General features: G+C 26.9%; 1 protein-coding gene across 1 annotated transcript; it reads right to left on the reverse strand.

The window, feature by feature from the left end:
• Positions 1-872: 872 nt before the first annotated feature.
• LOC135931400 (WW domain-binding protein 11-like) lies at positions 873-20,874 on the reverse strand. The gene is made up of 16 exons (XM_065468472.1): positions 20,732-20,874; positions 20,658-20,689; positions 20,510-20,603; positions 20,361-20,458; positions 20,280-20,317; positions 19,965-20,233; positions 19,824-19,908; positions 19,579-19,770; positions 13,433-13,566; positions 10,768-10,827; positions 10,501-10,613; positions 8,399-8,511; positions 4,246-4,298; positions 3,596-3,873; positions 1,808-1,964; positions 873-1,358 (listed from the first exon to the last, which is right to left on the reverse strand). Exons 1-16 carry the CDS (start codon positions 20,793-20,795, stop codon positions 1,219-1,221), a joined length of 1,920 nt encoding a protein of 639 aa, XP_065324544.1. The 5' UTR covers positions 20,796-20,874; the 3' UTR covers positions 873-1,218.
• Positions 20,875-21,116: the final 242 nt, after the last annotated feature.

The following is a 21,116-nucleotide window of genomic DNA, read 5'->3' on the forward strand; positions in this document are numbered from 1 at the left end:
TTCAAACCATGACGTCCACATAAAGAGTTACCTGGCCTCAATATGCCCTTGTAACATTTTCCATAGAATCAGACACTTTGCAGTCCAGTGCAGATCTCGAATATGCCGTGGAAAAAAGTAACAAAGATGGTTTAACTAATACCAATATGTCAAACCCCATCATGGAGTATGACACTGGGTTCACTCAAGTAACATTAATAATTAATTTATAGGAAAGCCAAAAATAACCCATGTGAAAAATCTTTGAATAATAAATTAAAATTATTTGGAAAAAATTTATTTTATTTTAACATTATATAAGAAAATGTGAAAAATTAAATGTGTCTTTCAAGTTAGTAATTTTGCTAAAAATCGAGCTTATAATTAAATCATTTTCATATCTTTCTTTCTAGGGAAAATATATTGAATATTCAAAAATTATACTATATAAATATAATAGTGGTGGTATTATACTTATTTGTCTAAGAACTAGGTATATCAATGATTACCATACAGTCAAAGTCCCACGATATGTATTTTAATAAATTACAGTACATGATGTTATCCATAAAATAGTGTAATTTTAATTAATATTGTCACAATGAGGTATTTGTCATTGTGCATCAAAACCTAAATATAAAAAGAAATATATATATAAAAAAGAAATTAATAATAATTAGGATGTTGAAAGTAAGGCTTTTGAGACCTAAAAATAAAAAAAGAAAACATATATATAAAAAGAAATTAATAATAATTAGGAAACACGAAATCATGAAATCAATTTCATCCTTTATTCAAAATCATAACATTATCAAATTAACAAAATTATAAAGTAAAAATAATAAAAAAGATTAATAAAAAATAAAATACAAAAAAGTTAATAATTATCAAAGATATTTCTGTATGGTAAAAATTGGCCTTTTTATACTTTTTTCAATCTTCTTTATCACTAATATTCATAACTATTCAAATATAATATTTTTATCACGCGTTATAATAATAAATCCAAAATAATTCTTTATGCAAATTAAATATAAAGTACAAATTTAACTAATTTACATATTACAACAAATATAATATCATTTTAAATATCTAAATAATTTTACCTTATCAATAAAATTAACATTAAATGACTCATTTTATTTAACAGAAGATTTAGTAATGTTATAAATATACAAAATAAGTCAGACCAAAGATAAATAATGTAAAATAAAAAACTATGACATTGATTCGTTTAATTTATATTAAATCTTCCATTTCCTTCATAAAAGCGCTGTAGGCATCATCTTTGCTTTGTAAATTCATCATGGCAGCCGTCATATTGCTATTATCACTCTTATAATGGACGTTGACCATTTCTAAAAATTGGTTCCTTTCATCTATTCAAAAAATGAAAAACAAAATTTTTAAATTAAAATAATTTGCTAATATAATATGAAAAAATTATTATAAAAAAATGGTATATGTCCAACCTCGAATTTTTAAATAGGAATTGTTAATAATTTTTTTATAATAGGCTTAAGCACTAATTATATAGTCTTAGAGCAGAAGCGGTAACCATGGCTTAATAATATCCTAGAATTCGCTATACGATCATTATAGATAATTTTGAACAACGATTAGGCTTTAAGAAGAGACTAGAGTTCATTATGTTTAAAAACGTTATGGTCGAAAGTTGACTCATTTAAGATTAATATTTAAATAAAAATAGCTGTATAATTCACTAACATTTTAAATAACAAAAGCTGGTAATCTTGTATAAATATCATTATGATTTCGTTTATATTGAAATCTCGATATTTAAAATAAAGCATAAAATTATATAAACTGGATTTCAAGCGAGATGCGGATTTGGCGCCTAATGCATTTGCAGATTGATTTTTGTTCATATTTTGGGATTTGGTAGAAGTGTTTCTTTTAATCCGCAAGGATGTCGGCAAAAATTTTAACGATTCTTCTGTTAAACTCCGGAGTTGGGGTTTGGCCTTGTATAGTTTTAAAGATAAATGTTTAAAAAATATATCGTGAATACTATAAGTATTAGTGTGTTAAAAAAAATAGGTTCACACCTTGGCTTAAACAATGTCTGGCTAATCCAAGGCAAAGTATAACCTCGGGTTCATCGTTATGTAGTAAGCCTTTATTAATAAGATAAAAAATATGTATTGCAAAGATTGTATTGGCATGATATAAGGCTGTACAGCGTTTTCAAGAAATATCTTAACGGGCTGATCTTTTAAAAAATCCGAGCCAATATTTTTTATTGTTTTTGGTTATTTTATATTTGTAAATATAACATCATTTATTTATTCATAATAAATTACTGAAAGAAACTAATATACAATTTATTTGTTGTAATGTTTAAAAAAACAGTTTAAAATTTTACACTATTTTTTGTTATACTATCTGCAAAAAGAAAAGGATTTTAAAACATCTAACGTGTCACATTCAAGTGTTGCTAAACGGTTCTATTTAGTCAATTTTAAAAACGATTAACTCAAAATTTTAGCCAAGAGTACATGCTTATTGACTTTTCCCACATATATCAGAAATGTTTGGACTTCTATTAGTGAAATACTGAGGCATAGGCAATAATATTTTGGTTAAAATTTTGATTTGGCCCTTTTTAAAAATCGACTAAATGGAGGTGTTTAACAACACTGCATTCACACACTTATTTATGAAAGTTAGTTGGTTTATTTTAAAGTAGAAAATATTGATATATTTATGACATTGATATAAAGATAAAAAATCAATATAAATATCGGATTGATAACGGATCGATTTATCAATATCGGATCGAAAAATTTGTGGATCGGAATAGCCTTATATGATATTAGCTGACCCAATATAATAACATTAGAAAAATGTCATGGTATAGAATACGAAAAATATGCTAATTATACCAGAGATCACCAATACTGCTTCAGCTGATATCGATATCCATACAGAGATAAAAATTTTATTATTGTATGTAGTATTTATTGGGGGGGGGTGAAAATTATACTAGTATATTATCAAAAATTAATAGGAAAAAATTCTATCTTTCTTGTTGGTTTAGAAATCTGCAAATAATATTTTAATGATGTAAGTTGAAATATTATTTACAAAGGTTAATTATCATTCTTATGGGCAACTGCTCCTATCGGTTAAAATTAAAGGTATAGGTAGCTATCGATATTGACCGATGCTGATAAATTTTTCTAATAAAAGGTCGCTATGTTAGAAATCTCGAATTAGCCAATTTTTTATAAAACATTTAAATCATGATTTTAGCCAACAATACCTAAGCCTCCCAAAAGATGACAGAAAGGTTTGGTCCTTTTTTGGGCAAATTTTGATATATAAGTAATATTTATCTGGCTAAAATATTGATATAGCCGATTTAAAAAACAACTAAGGTAGGAAGGAATAATTACCATATTAATATTTTTTAGCATCCGATTATCATAAATAATTAACGATATCGTTAAGAACAGATTCTTAATAAAAAAAATTAGCGGTACATCCTAGTATGATTTATTGCCACCAATTTATCCTGACTGTCTTACAACAAACTTTAGTGAGCGACAACATCTTGCACAAATTTATATATGGAATTTATGATTTTTTTTACCTCTATAACGATGGCTTCTGTATTCTTTGCGGAAACCCCATCTGCGGTACTTCTTTCCCCAATGCTTTTAACACCTTTTTCGTTATTAACGTTTCCGAAATTTGAACCTTTGTGGTCCATGGATATCTTGGGTAGTCCAACTATCTGGGCCGAACCTATGGAAGCGGTCAAGTTTGCAAGCCCTTTGGGCATAGGGGGTAATGGTGGAACGTCATCGTCTGGCAGATAAACACCCGTACTAAGGGATGGCGGAGGGGGAGGAGCAGCTAAAGGCTCGTCTGAATTGTATGTTTAGGCGAAGAAATAATCGTATTATAGCACAAAAATAAGATTTATAAAATTAATTGGCACCATAACAATTAAACCGTATTTAAATTGTGTAGGAATTTCATTTTCTGGGCAATTTAGTATATTTCGAAATATATAACTTACAAGAATAAATATTTAAAAGGTGAATATGATTATGTTTATAAAAAAATGTGCAGTTTAATACAACTATTCATGAAGGTTGCTGTCGTTATTTTTGATGATATTAAGCTGCAGGGCTAATGCCTTAACCCGTCGTGTGAAATAAGTTATTAAAGTTTTAAAAATAATAAAACCCCAAAACTCATGATACAATATGCATTAAAAAATTATCGATAATTTACTAATGGGAGGTCTGTAAGGATTAGACATTTGCATCATCGAAGGAGGTATCATTCTGGTTTTTTAATTTTTTTGAAATATAAATATTTAGATTGATACATGAATAAAACTATGTTTCGAATTCCACTCAACGAGCTCCTTAACCCGTTACTGGTTAACGGTGCATTTTTAAAAATAATAAAAAAGATTTTTATATAGCAGACATTGTACTTCAAAACTGGAAAAGAAAAATATGAAAAAAATATTTTTTTATGCCCCTAAGAAACCCTCAAACTTTGCGAATTTATGAGGTCTAAAATGCAAAATTTTCTAAGCGATCTCACGAGCATATTATAAAATTATTTCGATGAAAACTAGTGTGTATATATTCTTTATAGATATATCAATATTTATCAATCATTTTTGAATTTTTAAATAATTAATATTTTAGTAGGTAACCACATAAAGTTGACTGGTGCATATATGCACCGTTAACCATCTAGCAGTATATATTATTTAAAAAAATTCAAACAAATGAAATTTAACATAATGAATTATAATTTTTTATATTATACTTAAAACCACTACCGTCACTAAGGGTGGGAAGGGGAGGGGTGGGTGGCTCGAGCCCCTTAAGAATTTTTAAAAAAAATTTTATACCCAAAAAAGACCTTTTGAAAATAATTTAAAAAAATTTTTTTCCCCTGAGATTAAATCGAATAATATATTGTTCCTATTATAATTTTTTATCCCGATCAAATTATATGAAATTATTAGGTTCATAAATATTCAAAAGTTTAAAATTATTTTTAGCCTCTTCCTTTCTGAAGATTTTATTTTATTTATATAAAATATTATGTACCTGTTTTGTCAATTCAATCAAAATTATCAAAATAATAGATGACTAATAAAAAAATCAAGATTCTACGAAAATAATTTGTCTAGATATTTAATTTTTAATAAATTTTTTTAATGAAACGTTTTCTAACAATTGAACAAGCGCTTGCTCAACTTTTTGAAGAGGAACCAATTGAAGAAAGAGATATGGTTATAATTCCGCCAAACCCCTCTGCAGTTAGTGATGAAGAAGATTTCGATGAAAATGACTTAACAAATGTCGGAGTTTTGCCTTCAGATACAGCTGGAGAATTGGAGATTCATAATTCAGTTGATGACGACCTTCCAGAACCATATTCTACAAGAAGCTATTCTCGAATTTCTCACAATTTAAAATGGAGAAAAACGGATGCAATATATTCTTCAAGCCCTTTCAATGGAGAAAAGGAAGATGTAATAAAACTTGAAAATGATTTACATGGTAAAAGTCCATCAGATATATTTTGTTTAATTTTCGACGAAGACTTATATTCCCTAATTGTAGAACAAAGTAATATTTATGCTAAACAAATGAATAGACCTAACATATGCATAACCATCCAAGATATTCAGAGATTTATTGGAATTCTATTATTTACTGGATATCATTCTCTCCCACAAGAAAGAATGTACTGGTCTAATGACAGCGATATTTCTATTCCAATAATCCGGGATACAATGACCCAATTACAATTTCGAAATTTGAAATATAATATCCATTTGGCAGACAATACTAAAATAGATATACATGATAGATTTTATAAAGTTAGGCCTTACATTAATATATTGAATAATAAATTTCAGCAATTCGGAATTTTAAAACATCATTTATCAATAGATGAACAGATGATACCATATCGAGGAAGACATTCTTGCAAAATGTTCATAAAAGGAAAACCAATTAGATTCGGATACAAGTCTTGGATATTGGCCTCTTCCGACGGTTACGTATTCTCATTTGATATATATCAAGGAAAAAGCGAAAATAAATATGAATATGGATTAGGTGGAAATGTAATCATAAAATTATTAAAGGCATTGCAAAAACCAAATTATCATAAAATATATTTTGATAATTTCTTTACATCATTTAAACTCTTGTCATACTTAAAACAAATGGGATATTTTGCAACTGGAACTGTGAGGGACAATAGAATAGAGCATTGCCCAGTTGAATCTATAAAGGTTGTAGCAAAAAAAGAAAGAGGATATTATGATTATAGGTTTAAAAAATTAAACGAAATATTTGTAGTTCGTTGGAATGATAATTCGGTGGTGACCGTTGCATCGACATGCCACACTATCTCTTTGCTTTCTAATGTTTCAAGGTATTCTAAGAAAATATCTTCTAAAATAAAAATTCCTCAGCCAAATATGGTAACTGCTTATAACAAACACATGGGTGGAGTTGATCTATGTGATAATCTAATATCTACATATAGAATAAAAATAAGAGGAAAAAAATGGTGGTGGCCAATATTCACCAATTTTATTGATGTAGCTTTGGTAAATTCATGGAAAATCTGGAAATTCGTGAATCGAGATGACAAGAAGAGTTTGCTTGCATTTAGACGAGAAGTTACTAACTACCTCCTTCGAACGCCAGTAAAAATTGAAAAAAATTCAAGTACAGGTCACGCCAGCCAGTTTGCATTACAGTGTGAAAACCCTATTGATTCATCTGGACATTATTTATCCAAAATTATAGATGGAAAAAGACGAAGATGCAGACATTGCCATACGCACTCAAGATATATGTGCCAAACATGTCAAATCGCACTCCATATTAAATGTTTCAAGGATTTTCATAATATATAAACATTTTCTCGTTTTTATTATAAATTACAAAAAAAGAATAAAGATATTTGTTGTTTTTTTGATCTTATAGTATTTTATATAATTTTTATCTTTTTTAACCTCTTAATGGTTAACGGTGCATATATGCACCAGGCTAAATTTTCTATTTAGGATTATTTTTTTTGGCTGATTTTTTTAGAATATCATATTTGAGCATTAATCAATATAATTTGAAAAAATTGAGCATTTTTATCCACTAGAAAAATCTTGACCATTAATGGGTTAAATAAATAATATCGTAATTAGAAGTGTTAGGATGGCTCATTTCTCTCTTTTTTCAAAAAAACTTATATAAATTTGTTTTATGCAATATATCGCTTTAGTCACATAGCGTTTTTCAATTCTGATTAGACAAGACAATATGCTTGAAAAATGATATTATGTGACTTAAAAAGTTTATCGCTTGATTCCTATGAGATTCTAACTCTATGTGTAGTCGAGGAAAGGGGTGGGGAGTTAAATTCCCGTATAAAAAAGCATCAAATATTTTTAATATTAAAAAAATTCGTAAATCATCTACCAAATTTCAAACATTTTCTTTCTTAAAATTTTTAGATTACTGGAACATATGACCAGTTAATAGACTGAATTTAACCGATCAATTGGCCGACTTGCCAACCCTGATCTAAACATTATGAATTTATATATTTTATAAATAATTAAATTTCACATGATATATAAAAGTTTTTAAAAAAATTAATAAGTATTTTTTTTTAATAAATTAAAATAATTTTTATTCACTTAAAACCTATAATTTTAAACATGGCTAATATATTGTGTTAAAAAAATTATTCCCAAAGTTTTGAATGAACATGAACGCGTTCGATTTTTTTAGAAATATATGATATATATAAATCAGCCTATGATACATTAAATATTTTGTAATTTTAAAGGAATTTTATTTATATAATATAATTAGTTCTAATAAATTTAAGTGAAATTTTAAATGTTCAAAAAAAGTCATACTCTTCCAAAATAAATTTAAGAAATATTTTTTATGACCCTTAACCATTCCATCTCTATGTGCCGACTCATGATCAATTTTAGAGGAGATGGGATCGGGTCAAGGAAATCAAAAGTGGAGTTAGAACTCTGCATCGGGCTTAATTTTTCAAGCTCGACCCGAATTTATTTAAATATTGAAATTTATTATTTTTAAATAAAAATTAAATAGAAGATAATATGTCATATAGCGTCTAGTTTCTACAAATAAAATTAAATATTTTTATTTTATAAAAAATATTGGCGCCTTTTTTTGATATAATATGATTCAACATAAAATTGATAAATTTAGATATAAAATATTCCATGACCCGACCCGGCCAGAAATTTTTTTAAAAATATTAGGCCCGATCCAGCCCGAACCCGAATTTTTAAAGGACCGGTACTTTTGCAAATCTCTAGTTAGTACCCTAAGAAAATTTATATGAAATATTTATGTACATATTAGGTATGTATGGCGGGAAATTCATTTGAGAATACATGTTGTATGCCATTGGATTATTTGTTATGTTATACATAGGATTTTCGTTTTTAGAGGGAGGTGTATTGTTTATCTAAATTTTTTGAATTTGTAAAAAAAAATATACAATAGTAAAACGATAAAATCAATTTAGAAAAATATTTCTTAAGGCGACGTCTAAACCTGATTTCTAGTAAAAAAAAATATACTACCCGTCCAAATAATAGGTGAGTCAATCACTTTTTCTCGGATAAACTAAAATAATTTCTAAGGTTAAATAAAATTAAGTCAAATAAGTAAATCGAATGTATTTCCTGTAAAAGCCATAAGATCATTAGGTACATGTATAAAATCTAATTTCCGGCAATAATTTATGACTAATTTTTCATGAATAAATTTAGTATAATTAGCCTTGCGCGCCGCCGATACTCTTTAACCAAGCTGACGCCACCGTCAAAGAAGTGTCGGTGCTCACGGCGCCACTGAATTTATTAAAATATTTTTTATCTGTGAATTATAGTTATTTATAGAAGAAAAATAATATAAAAAGTATTTTTAAAGATATTTTTAACTTATTAAAAATTGCGATATTATTTATTTAAATATTAGTTGCTAAACATGGAAAAGCTATTTTATCAATTTTGTCAGAGCTATAACTTTGGCAAAAATTAATATTTTTTAATCTAGTTTTTATTTTTAATATATATTGGGAATAAATAAGTTTTATTTACTTCTAACTCAATGAAAATGTCGAGTGGAGCACTCCAATTCTAGACCTACTATATGATTTGTTTAAAACAAGTGATTTGCAAGAAAACATGAAATAGTTTGTCATAAAAGACATATTGAACTACATGTTGGCATAGTATTTTAATGATGCTAGAAATGGTAGGTGGCACTAAAAAAATATAAATATCTGTTAAGTAGGGAGAAATAGGATCTTAAATTATTTAAATCTGATTGGGAACTTTCAAATTCCTAAAACCTTCAAATTGAATTTTTATACGCTCAAAATGAATGTATAATAAGCTTATTTATATTATTTCAGAAAGAAATGACAAAAAATGATAGTACTGCAATAGTAGCCCTTAAAAATAGGCGTTATAAATTTAATCATAAAGTTCCGATAACGAATTTTTATATATTTATCTTTGTTTATTTTTTACACTTAGGTATTAAGAACTTTTGGAATGTCGTTTTCAATTGATAAATATTCAATAAATATTTTAAAAAAAATTCTACTAACACGCTGCATCTCGGTTACTCTACATGAACAATCTAACAGATCACAAAACTGCCGAGACGATTTCAAAACAGGTTATCTTAAGATATCGACTACCAATCATTCATCATTAACTAAACCAGAAAAGGAATATTAATTTTTTAGCCTCAAACCATAGAGATAATTGATGTGTTAGTTTTTTTTTTGAAAATAAGAGCATAGGATCTTCCCAAACTTTTTAGCTAGAATCCTGCTACAATCGGATTAAGGAATCTTTTATAGTCAGGTTCACTTTGAAATGTAATCGATAAAAAAACAGAAACGCTGCTATTGATAGGACTGTTGTCAGAGCACTGGTCGAAGTGTATTTCTAATTAAGGAGTAGCCCCTGCTCCAGTGTTTCTTTCGAAATCTACCTTATAATCAATATTTTCAATAATAAACTACCCAATTTAATGAGATAAAGTATGCATAAGAAGAAATTTAACTCAGTAAAAAATTACTCATAAAAACTTAACGCGTAAATGTTTTTGAAAAATGAAAAACAACTTTGGGCGGTTGTATTTTAGCACATTAAGAGTAATCAGGTTTAAACGTAATCAAATATAATAATATTCAAAATTTAAGAATACAATATATTAATACTAATATAAATATGTCGTATACATAATTTTAAATTTCCAAGGTTTTTGGGACTTATTAAAATCTATGCATGTGCAATATGAATTAATAAAATGTTTTGCTACCCTAAAATTTAGGATATAAAGGTAAAATAAGGGGACATAAAATAATAAATAAAAAAAATGATTGAAAAATAGGTCCAACCTAAAAAAATAAATAAATAAAAAGTTGCATGAATACCATATTTTTTGCTATCATTTTATATTTTGACCTAGAATCCTTTTCTTCATCTCCATTACGGTCTGCTGACCCATCTATAAACCTAATCATCTTTTTCCCCTTGCTATCCATAACTTTATTCATAATTTTTTTTTAAATAAAATGATATATTTTTTTTTAAACACCCAAAATATTATATTATATGATAATTTTTTATCTTAAGGATCTAAAACCCAAAACAAATCATTTATAATATAGGCTATAAGCGATTTTTTTCTTCTTAAAAACCTTCAGGTTCATATGATTTATCTTCAGCTATTATCTCTTCATATTCCTCTTCATCCGAATCTAAAAAATAAAGTTTCATAATATACATATATAATTTTGATAAATACCACCTATATTATGTTTATTTATTAGGTCTGAAAAGGACCCATCCGATTCCAAACTTTATTGATTGAATCTTACTTTAAGAATAATTCGCGCTAAATTAATTGATGAAAGTAAGACAAATTTAAAATTTTCTAGGGCCTGGCAAGACTAAAAAAGATAATTATTTTAAAACTCGTAATTTTGATTTTACTGCTCATATAAAGGTAGAGGCCATACTGGAGCATTCTAAAGTGTGAGTATGGTAATAATTTAAAAAAAAATTAAGTTTACATTAATATTGAAATACCAAACTGATATATTATATCAGTCAATCCAACTTTGGATTGCATTCAACTCCTTCAATTAGATGACATACGTGGCTGTCATGAATGGTTAGAATCAATTCTTAGTCGTAGTCTTGGTAATCTTTTATCAGGCGAATAATTGAGTTGCCATTGATTTATGTCTAGTGTGACATCGTGCAGCCATATGTTTGTAATGCAAATCAGTAGTTGATACAAAGGGTAGGCAGGGTCTACCCTTTGAATCAAGGGCGGCACTAGCACCACATAGTAAACCATGATAAATCGAGGTTTAACAGCCGCCCACATTCTGAACTATCTTGAGCCAATATATTTATCGCACGTAGATGGCTTAAGACCTGAAGGTATAACTACTATTATCTTAGGCCCTTGACCCCTCAAACATCAATGTCATTCGGCTAACACAAGAAGAAAACAAAAATGAACATACAAAATTTTTAACAACTTCCTATTTGTTCCAAGTGTCTGCCACAAATGGCCATTTTTCTCTATTAACCTATAAGTTTTTAAAAAATCTTGATACCAATTCGGCATTTTACAAACAAAGCCAATTTTTTTTGTAAAAAAATACAAGATAGGTTCTAAATCGCTAGGGAATTTGGATGATATTTCTTCCATTTTAGCGATTTTTATAAAATTTTCAATTTAAATACAAGTCTTTAGTCCCCTAGTATCTATTAATATTAATTTCAAATTTACTTTAAAAATTTTCTAGGAGATATAAGCCAGATTCCCAATTTTTAGCGATTTTTGTTTTAGCGATTTAGAACGAAAACCAAAAATACTAATCGGAATTTTTAGATACAACTATGGTTCCTGTCCTGAGTTATCATGGGATTGTACAATTGGAAGGTAAGTTTATTTTTAAATTATACTTGTCATATAATGGAAATATTTTATTTTCTTCTTGTAGCAGTATCGATGTGATTCTCATTTTTTTAACTTTTAAAATATCTATTTTTAATATATTATCTTAATTATTTTTTTATAATTATAGCCTCCTAGGGGGAGAAGATTGTAATTATATTATTAATTTAACTTTAAAAAAAATTGACTATCTATATGTCTAACTATAAAATGTTATCAATAAAATGCGTTTGCATCATTTATTTAAAACGGACAACCGATAGTGTGGTGCCATGACCAAGCAAGTAAATTTTTTTTTATAATGTTTGCTTAAATATTGTGTTGCACCGTAGTGATTGAAAGTAGTAGTGAAAAAAATAGCGAAGTTGTGGAGATAGTTGTTATGCTGTGGCATAATAACTATTTTAATTATTAAAAGTGTGTTATAGTTTGACATTACAATAATATAATAAAAATGAAATATTTCCATTACGCACATAGTGACAAGTATAATTTAAAAATAAACTTTACTTCCAATTCCTGATGACTCAAGACATCTCCACCCCTACATAAGTCCGGAAGGCCCCAGTGAGAAGGTCATATCGGTGATATTACTACATGAACAAATCCTTATATTCTTGTGGCTCTACCCCTACCTCCATATAATCGTCCTTGTCCATCCTGCTTTGAGGATGTCATCGAGCTCTCATCTATTCGTACATGGAATTGTGAGCAACATAATTTGCGTCATTTTAAGCTGTGCCACCTATCTTCGCCCTTCTCGAGTCTTAATTCATTTTTGAGCAACTCGATGCGGTGTCCCTGGTTGCTACAGGGTGCATCATCTTCGTATGTGGTTTCCTGTAGTTCCTTTCTGGAAACGCAATTATGAAATTGTATTTTATTTCAATAGTATCTTAATAGTAATTTAAAATTATAGTGTTTTATATATTATAAGAAATTTTTAATAAATGTATATTATATTAAAAAAATAAAAAGTATAAGTAGTTTTAGGAATATATATTATTTTAAAATATGGGAATTATTACAACATTAGTAAGCAAATGATAAAAAATTTTATATGTAAAAGGCTATAAAAATATTAAAATTTTTGGAAACGATATTTTTTTAGCTCAATTCTTTTGGCTTGTTATCTTAACATACACACTAGAACGCTTTGGTATGGCTAGCCTATATAACATATTAATTTAATTATCCTAAATTTAAAAAATCATGCGATGGCCAATACCTTTAAATCACTCTTTAGAGACCTGGGCTTGGCAGTGAAATGGATGCATATGATAATCCTGAGCTATCCATGCTAAGCAGTAAAATGATGAATTTTAGAAACTCATGCCAACCTTGTAAATGGGTGGCAGGTCTAGAAATAATTAACTAGTTTAAAAGCATACCCCTTATGACCGTATTTTTGTTATTCTGCTTGTCGGAATCGTCAGAGCTTGGACTTCTAGATCTGTCAGATCTACTATGACTCCTTGGAGAGCGTGATCTCCTATCCCTCTTTCTTCTTCCCTTTTCCTTCTCTCTTAATTAGGAAATTATTTATAAGAGACTTCTTAAAATAATAATTTAAGGATAAAAAGTCTGAGGAAAAATAATTGGTAGAGGGCAAATATGTAAGTAGAAATTGGTGTCAGATCCATATGAAAAATCAGCTAAATTATAGAATTCATGCGTATCCAATAATTTCTATTATTATATCCCTAATATAAATATTTGGTCTTATAATCTCTTTATTCCTATGACTTAAAATTAGTCACTTATATATTAGGCATAATAAGTCTAAGGTTTTGTGTAGTTGTATTTACGATTATTTAACGAATATTAGATGTTTATTCTATATAGATGAATGCACAAATGCCTTTATTTTTTCATGCCAATAATACTCTACTGCATGGTTTAAACAAGGGAAATATCGGCTCAAATAAAAATAACGGTTCAAGGTTCAGTTCGTTAAAAAACAAAATTATTCTACTGTAATTTTATGACAAATTGACCAGTGATTCGGACTACCATTTAAAAAAATGAATGAACTTGGCATGATAGTTATTAATGTCGTAAATGTTAATATGATCAAAATTTTAGAGCATAGCTCAACCAGATCCAAAGATATACGCCTTCAAAGTCGAAAATCGCGTAATGCGTGATTTCATTAAATTTTGTTTTTTTAAAAAATATTTAAGATAGAGTAACAAATTATATATCATTTTATAGCCCTTAAAATATTACAATGGAAAATATCAAAAAAAAATTAAAAAATTCCGAGTGTTTTCTCCGGTAAAAAGAAAAAATTAACATTGTTAGGAAGAGATTTTTTGGGGTGTTGATATTCTCTAAAAATGCTTATTACCTTTATATTAAACTATTTCAATAAAAAATCTCGATGCTTATTTTAAAAGTATCGTAATATATAGATTGTAAAAAAGAATATTTAAAAGTTCGTAATATAGATTGTAGAAAGAATATACACTTCAAATCAAGTTTTTATTAACTTTATAAATCATCAAAAATTGAAACATCCAATAATCATAATATAGTAAAAAATTATCATATTTTTTCCGTAATTTATTAATTTATAAAAGAATCTTTTTAAAAAATTTCAAAACTTTAATGATCCAAATATATCGAAAAATATATATTATATAATCATCATTTTTTCCTTTTCATATAATAATAATAATTCCAAATACATCTGATTGACGTTTAACAAAATTAAATGTGAATACATGCTTTTAATGCATAACATACTAGGACACTTATTTTCGTATTTTTACAAATAAAAAAGATAGTATAGATGGCGTTATATTTGAAAATTATTATAATATATATTCAATAAAAATTTGTATTGTTATTAAAAAATGGATTGAGTATAAACAATATAATGTCCCGAGGCAATATGTAAGCAAGCAGATACGAATATGATTATTAAGACGCTATATTTTATAATTTTATAACTATTATAAAAAAATACCACTTGTTTTAATCTTATCCCATTTTGCGCCTGATAGAATTTCCTGAAGCGATAATTTGATGCGCTTTGTCACTGTTATGGGATATACTATCATTACAGTATTGTGCAAATTGGATGGAAAACATTTCCTTATGATTTAATTTATTTGCAAATAAAGTTATTTGAGTTGCAAAAAATTGTTACAATAACATTTATATATTCTTGTCAATTTTTACAAGTTAAATAATTTTATTTACAAACAAATTAAAAAATACGGAAATGTTTTCTATTAAATCTGAACAACAATGTATTCGATTAATGGACAACCATCTCTTTTCTTTATTGTGGGTAAAAGAAGTATGATGATGGTCCATAGGAATGTAAAAAATAAATATATATATATTTCAATTTTGTGGCTAACCACCTGAGTCTTTTATTTAGGACCATGGTTTGGGCAGGTCTTTTTTCTAAATATTTATGACAATTTGGTGGTTAACCACATTATTAAAAAAATGAAATTGTTGAGGAGATGTATATTTCTTTTTTTCCCAAGGACCACCACATCCTTCTTTTACCCCCACAAGTGATATCAAATAACGATAATAAATCCACAACAGCAACAGGATATATCTACAATGGCATCAGGAATTTCTATTAATAAGAACAGCTATCGAGATATTTTATTAAATAGTTTAACATAAAGGTAATAAAATTTTTTAGAGAATATCAACACCCAAAAAAATCGCTTCTCAACAATGTTATTTTTTTATTTTTACCGAAAATAAGAAAGCACTTGAAATTTTTACCATATTTCCAATGTAAATTTTAAGGGCTATAAAATATCCTTTCTTTCTTTCTTTTCTTTCTTTCTTAAGTATTTTTTATAAATAAAAGATTTAATGAAATCAGACATTGCGCAATTTTCGACTTTGAAGGCGTATATCTTTGAATCTAGTTGAGCTATCTCTCTAAAATTTTGAGTTTACTACAAAATATAACACAGATAACTATCATGCCTAGCGTTCTTTTAAAGACGTCGGAATTTCGTTTTTGGTCGATTTAACGTAAAATGACTTCTCATGATAGTATTATTTACATTTTCAAGGTTAAATCTTGAACAGTATATTATATTTTTCGGTGTTTAAATAATATTTTAAAATAGGTTTTGAGTTTTAGCTTAATTATGAACGGAATGGTAATGCGAAATTGATGGGTAACAGCACAAGTAAAATTTCTGTGGAACCTGCAACTGGGGACTTACAGTTGGTGGGCAAAGAAGTATCTGTAGAGATAGGAGCCCATCAACCAACAAACAATGACGTATTATCAGAACTGAGGGTGGTCTAAGAAATCAGGCCAATGGAACGATATCCAGGAGGGATAATGTGCTTTGGGAATGGGACCCAGGACCAATTTAAATTGAGGCGAAAAAATATGGAAAGTAAATATTGGAACAGGACAAAGAGTAACAAATAAAATGAGCAGGGAAAGCGATCATTGTCACGCATAATTCGGCAGAAGTTGACGGATCGGAACTATCCCAACAGGGGCCAAGGGATGATAAGTTAGATCTGCGGGTGATCTCATATGATTTAATAGAATTTTTTAGGGAAGGATTGTTAAATATATTAATTAGTTAATTGTATGCATAATATTAAATTATAAATGAAGGAAAAGAGTAGAATAGAGAAAGAATTTACATGGGAGGGGATCTCATGAGAGATGACCGAAATTTTACATTTATTCATATATTTTTTTAAGATTATTTTTTGAGATTAAATCTTAAATAGGATTGGAGTTTTCAATCATATTTGTGTTTAACTTTAATGAAATTATATTTTAAAAAGGTTTTGAGTTTTTGATTTGTTATATTTTTCTAAAATTAAATATTATTTTTGCTAATTATTTTTTTTAAAATTATTATTTATTTTTAAGTTATTCAAATTCAATATTCAAAATATTACATGATGATTTAAACAGGTTATGAAAGTTAGAGGGGTAATTCAATTCTAGAGAATGTGGGTTGATTTTTTTGGGGGTATTGGGGTTTTATGTTAAATAAGTAGAGTATTTTTTTGTGGTAAAATAAAGAGTATAAAAGAAAAAAAATAATTAAGTTATAATATAATTTCAGAAATATTTATTGCAATTTTTTTCATAAATTCTTAACTTATATAAAATTATTATATGAAAATAGTTTGAAATTAATAAAAATAATTTAATCCTGATAATTTGTCAACGGTAAAAATTACATCTAGCATAAAAATAATTAATGACCAAATAAATAATAATTTTAATATTTATTTTGATTGGAATTAGTCTTTTTTTTAAAGAAAGTAGCCAATATAGTTGGGTAATTACTATATTTTTAGCTGTTTAAGCCAATTTTTAGTCGTCTAAACCAAGTTTTTAGGCGAAAATTATCACTTTGACCGGGGTTTTTCTAAACTCAATTTGAAAGAAACTAATATAAATTAAAACGACATAATGTTAACGGATTTTCTCCAACAGGCGCCTGAAGATTAAGCCGAATTAGCAGACATTTAGCCATTACTAAACTATAGTGGTCAGTCAGCCAGAAGATAATTTTTTTTAAGAAAAGTAACAGAAATTTAAAATAAATAAATAAATATCAGGCACAAGAGAAACTTATCATTTTTACAATAAATTTAAAAAATAATCTATATATTTTGCAAGAAAATATAAAATAAATTTGGTGTAAAATTGAAGTAAAAAAAAATTATTCAATTTACTTTTTAGAGGTTTAAATAATTTGATATGAATAAAAATAACAAATAGTAGTCAATGTGAATTCTATATCAAATTGACGAAAATAATTTTTTGACCGACTATTTCGATTCCAATAAAAATTAGTATGAGAAATAAATGCGCTAGTTAGAACAAAGAAAAAATTTGAATCCGTGATAGATTTATTTCCCTTCACTGATATTATATAATCAGTCATTAATCAAAAACGAAATCAATTTATTAAATTTAAAAGATGGAAAATTATGGGAGGAAAAGCAAAAATGGAAATTTGTGTTATACATGGTCATCTTATGTCCAGTTAAAAGTTTAAAACTAAATTTTTATAATTATTAGAACTTTCGATTTTTTTTCTATTGTTTATTAACTGAATATCTTAGTTTCTTCACTAATTTGAGTGTCAAACAAACATTTACAAAAATTAACGTATATAATATGTCAAAAAAATTAATGACACTATTTTTGTATCAAAGGTATTTTTAAAATGTTTTATAATAAATATATTTTAATAAAAAATTTTTTTATCAATCTACATGATATATAAATCGATTATTGTACATTTAAATGTTATAAAAAGAAATAAAATAGCCTTTGGCTGTATTCAAATATAGCACCATCTTTAATTTTCCTAGATTTTGCCTCATATATTATAAAGGAATCATTAGGTAATCAGTCAATCAAAAATTGGAAATCCTAGTCATTATAAAAATTTAGTTTTAAACTTTCTACTGGACATTAGATAACTCTGCAAAACAAAAAATTTTATATTTGTTTTTTTAAATAATTATTAGGGATGTACCGATATCACTTTTTGGAGGCCAATCCCTTATTGCTGATATTAAATTGATATCGACTGATTACCGATCCGATATCATATCGGATTTTGTATTCTGTACACATACTTGTTTTAATTTTTGATGCATACATCTAGAGTTACAAAATGGTTCCATGTGAGTCGATTTTAAAAACATTAACTCACTATTTTATCCAAAAAATATAATGAGAGCCTGAAGATTTTTCTGATGGCACAAAAGTTTGGACACCTATTAGCGAAATCTCGAGGGTTAGGCAAAAATTGAGTTTGGCATTTTTAAAAATCGGTTCAAGAGATTTTCATTACATGTACTCATCTTATACACTTTTTAATAGTACAGCATCTATAATTAATGATACCATAACATAAGTCATTTAAATATTTATAATGATCAGTTATAGCTTATATTCATTCATGAAACTAAAAGTATATAAAATAAAATCACTTATTTAAATAATAACATTAATCTAATAATACAAATAGAATATCAATTGAAATAAAAAAAATTTTTAATTAAAATGTCATTTTATCAGATCGGATTGGAAAATTTTATAATATTGGGTGATAACCGATATTTTCAAAAATATGAAACATCGGCCCGATCCAATAAAAAATATCGGTATATCCTTAATAATTATTAATCTTTACTTAATCATATTGTTGTTAAACAGCTAAATTTTTTAAAATGTAACCTAATATTTTAGGCAAAAATATTATGCAAGTCTCAAGATTTTTTTAATAGTGTCCAAACAAGCTTGCATAATATTTTTTAGCTAAAATATTGGGTTAGTCGTTTTTAAAAATCAAGCTGTTTAACAACACTAGTCATATATTTATATATATCATCCAACTAGTATTCTTTATATATTTACTGAAAAACTATATAAAAGCATAAAACAATAAAATTTATTTTTCAATTCAAAATATTCTTAAAGAATAAATGGGGAATAAAATTTATTAATTATGAATTATTTTCAAAAATATATTTATATAGAATCTATATGTACCTATTCCTTCTCTTCCTACTTAAGCTCCCTGAACTAGACCTTGAGTGTGATCTGGATCTAGAAAAACTTTTAGCCCTTTCCCTATTTCTATGTTTCTGTTCAAAGTTTCTACGATCTTCCCTCTTATCATCTCTAATTGGACTCAGTGGTGGAGGCATGTATATTGGTGGCCCAGGAATAACTTTTGTCACACTTATGAAATACAATTGTATAATAATTAATAAATTATTAAACTATATATATACCCATAATCTGAGGGTTGTTTAAGAATCCCTTTTAATGGATGTTGATTTTCTATACTTAATTTCACACCATCTAGACTATTGTTAACTTTATAAACATGTAAATCAATATAATAATTCCCATTATATTTATATTCAGCTTACAAGTATTAAAGGGATGTTGTTGATTAGTCATTAAACCAGACATTCCAGGCAATGGAATATTATTAAAAAAAGGTGAACCTGCCATAAATAAGGCATTTGTCATCATATAATTGTTTTGGAAAAACAAAGGATTTATAGATGAATCACCTAGTAGTAAATCTGTATTTTGAGGCAATGGAATACTGTCCAGGTTAACATTTTTTGCATTTTTAACACTTTCATAATAATTAATCTTTTCTTGTCTTCTTATATCATATTCTCGTTTTATTCTTTGTAAATTTAATTTATTAATAAATTATTTTAAAACATAAATACCTCTTAATTTCATTAAAATATGTTGGATCATCTTTTTCCTAATTTATATGTGTATATATATAGTATAAAAATTGTAATTACATATAATGCCACAACTCTAGCAAACATTGTGTTTAATTTCTTTCTCTTATCCTGAAGAACAGCCTCTCTAAATATTGGAGTTTTTTCTGTATTATATTCTAATTTATAAAAATTATAGTGATAATGCAGATTAAAATATATTAAAATACCCATTTCATCCAAGGCTTCCATCTCATAAATTATTTGTTTAGGGTCCTGACTTTTTAATACAGCTAGCCTTATTAACTGTCTTTGTTTTTTATTCTATTAAATAATTTAATTATATATCAATATAAGCAATTTATTATTAAAAGTAACCTTTTTAAGCTCCTTTTTTCTTGCCATTTTTCCTAGATATTAGAAATATTATAATAATTAAATATAGATATTACTGGCTTGATCTGTGGGATTCATATACTTCCCACTCTTGGTTGTATTCAATGGTCTTCTACCCATTTTTAATAATTGGTGGTAGTAATAATCTAAAATAAAATGATTGGCATTGAATTATTTTTTTTTTGATTTTTGGAGTATCTAATCGAAAAAAAGTCATATGTGAATTACCACTTATAAAAAATTAAATGTCATTTAAATTTTGATCAACAAGACGTTAAATTTATTCATAATACTAACAATAACAGTACTAGAATTCACTTAAAATCAGCCCTTCCCCTACCCCATAAAGTAATTAAATATATTCTCAATTCTCGGGTATAGAAATTTGCTTCGCCTAATTCTTTTTATCAGAGCCAATAGATGTTTAAGTAATAGTTCTAT

Source organism: Gordionus sp. m RMFG-2023, chromosome 1 (genome assembly GCF_954871325.1).
Source record: "Gordionus sp. m RMFG-2023 chromosome 1, tfGorSpeb1-WG-v2, whole genome shotgun sequence".
Classification (NCBI taxonomy): Eukaryota; Metazoa; Nematomorpha; class Gordioida; order Chordodea; family Parachordodidae; genus Gordionus; species Gordionus sp. m RMFG-2023.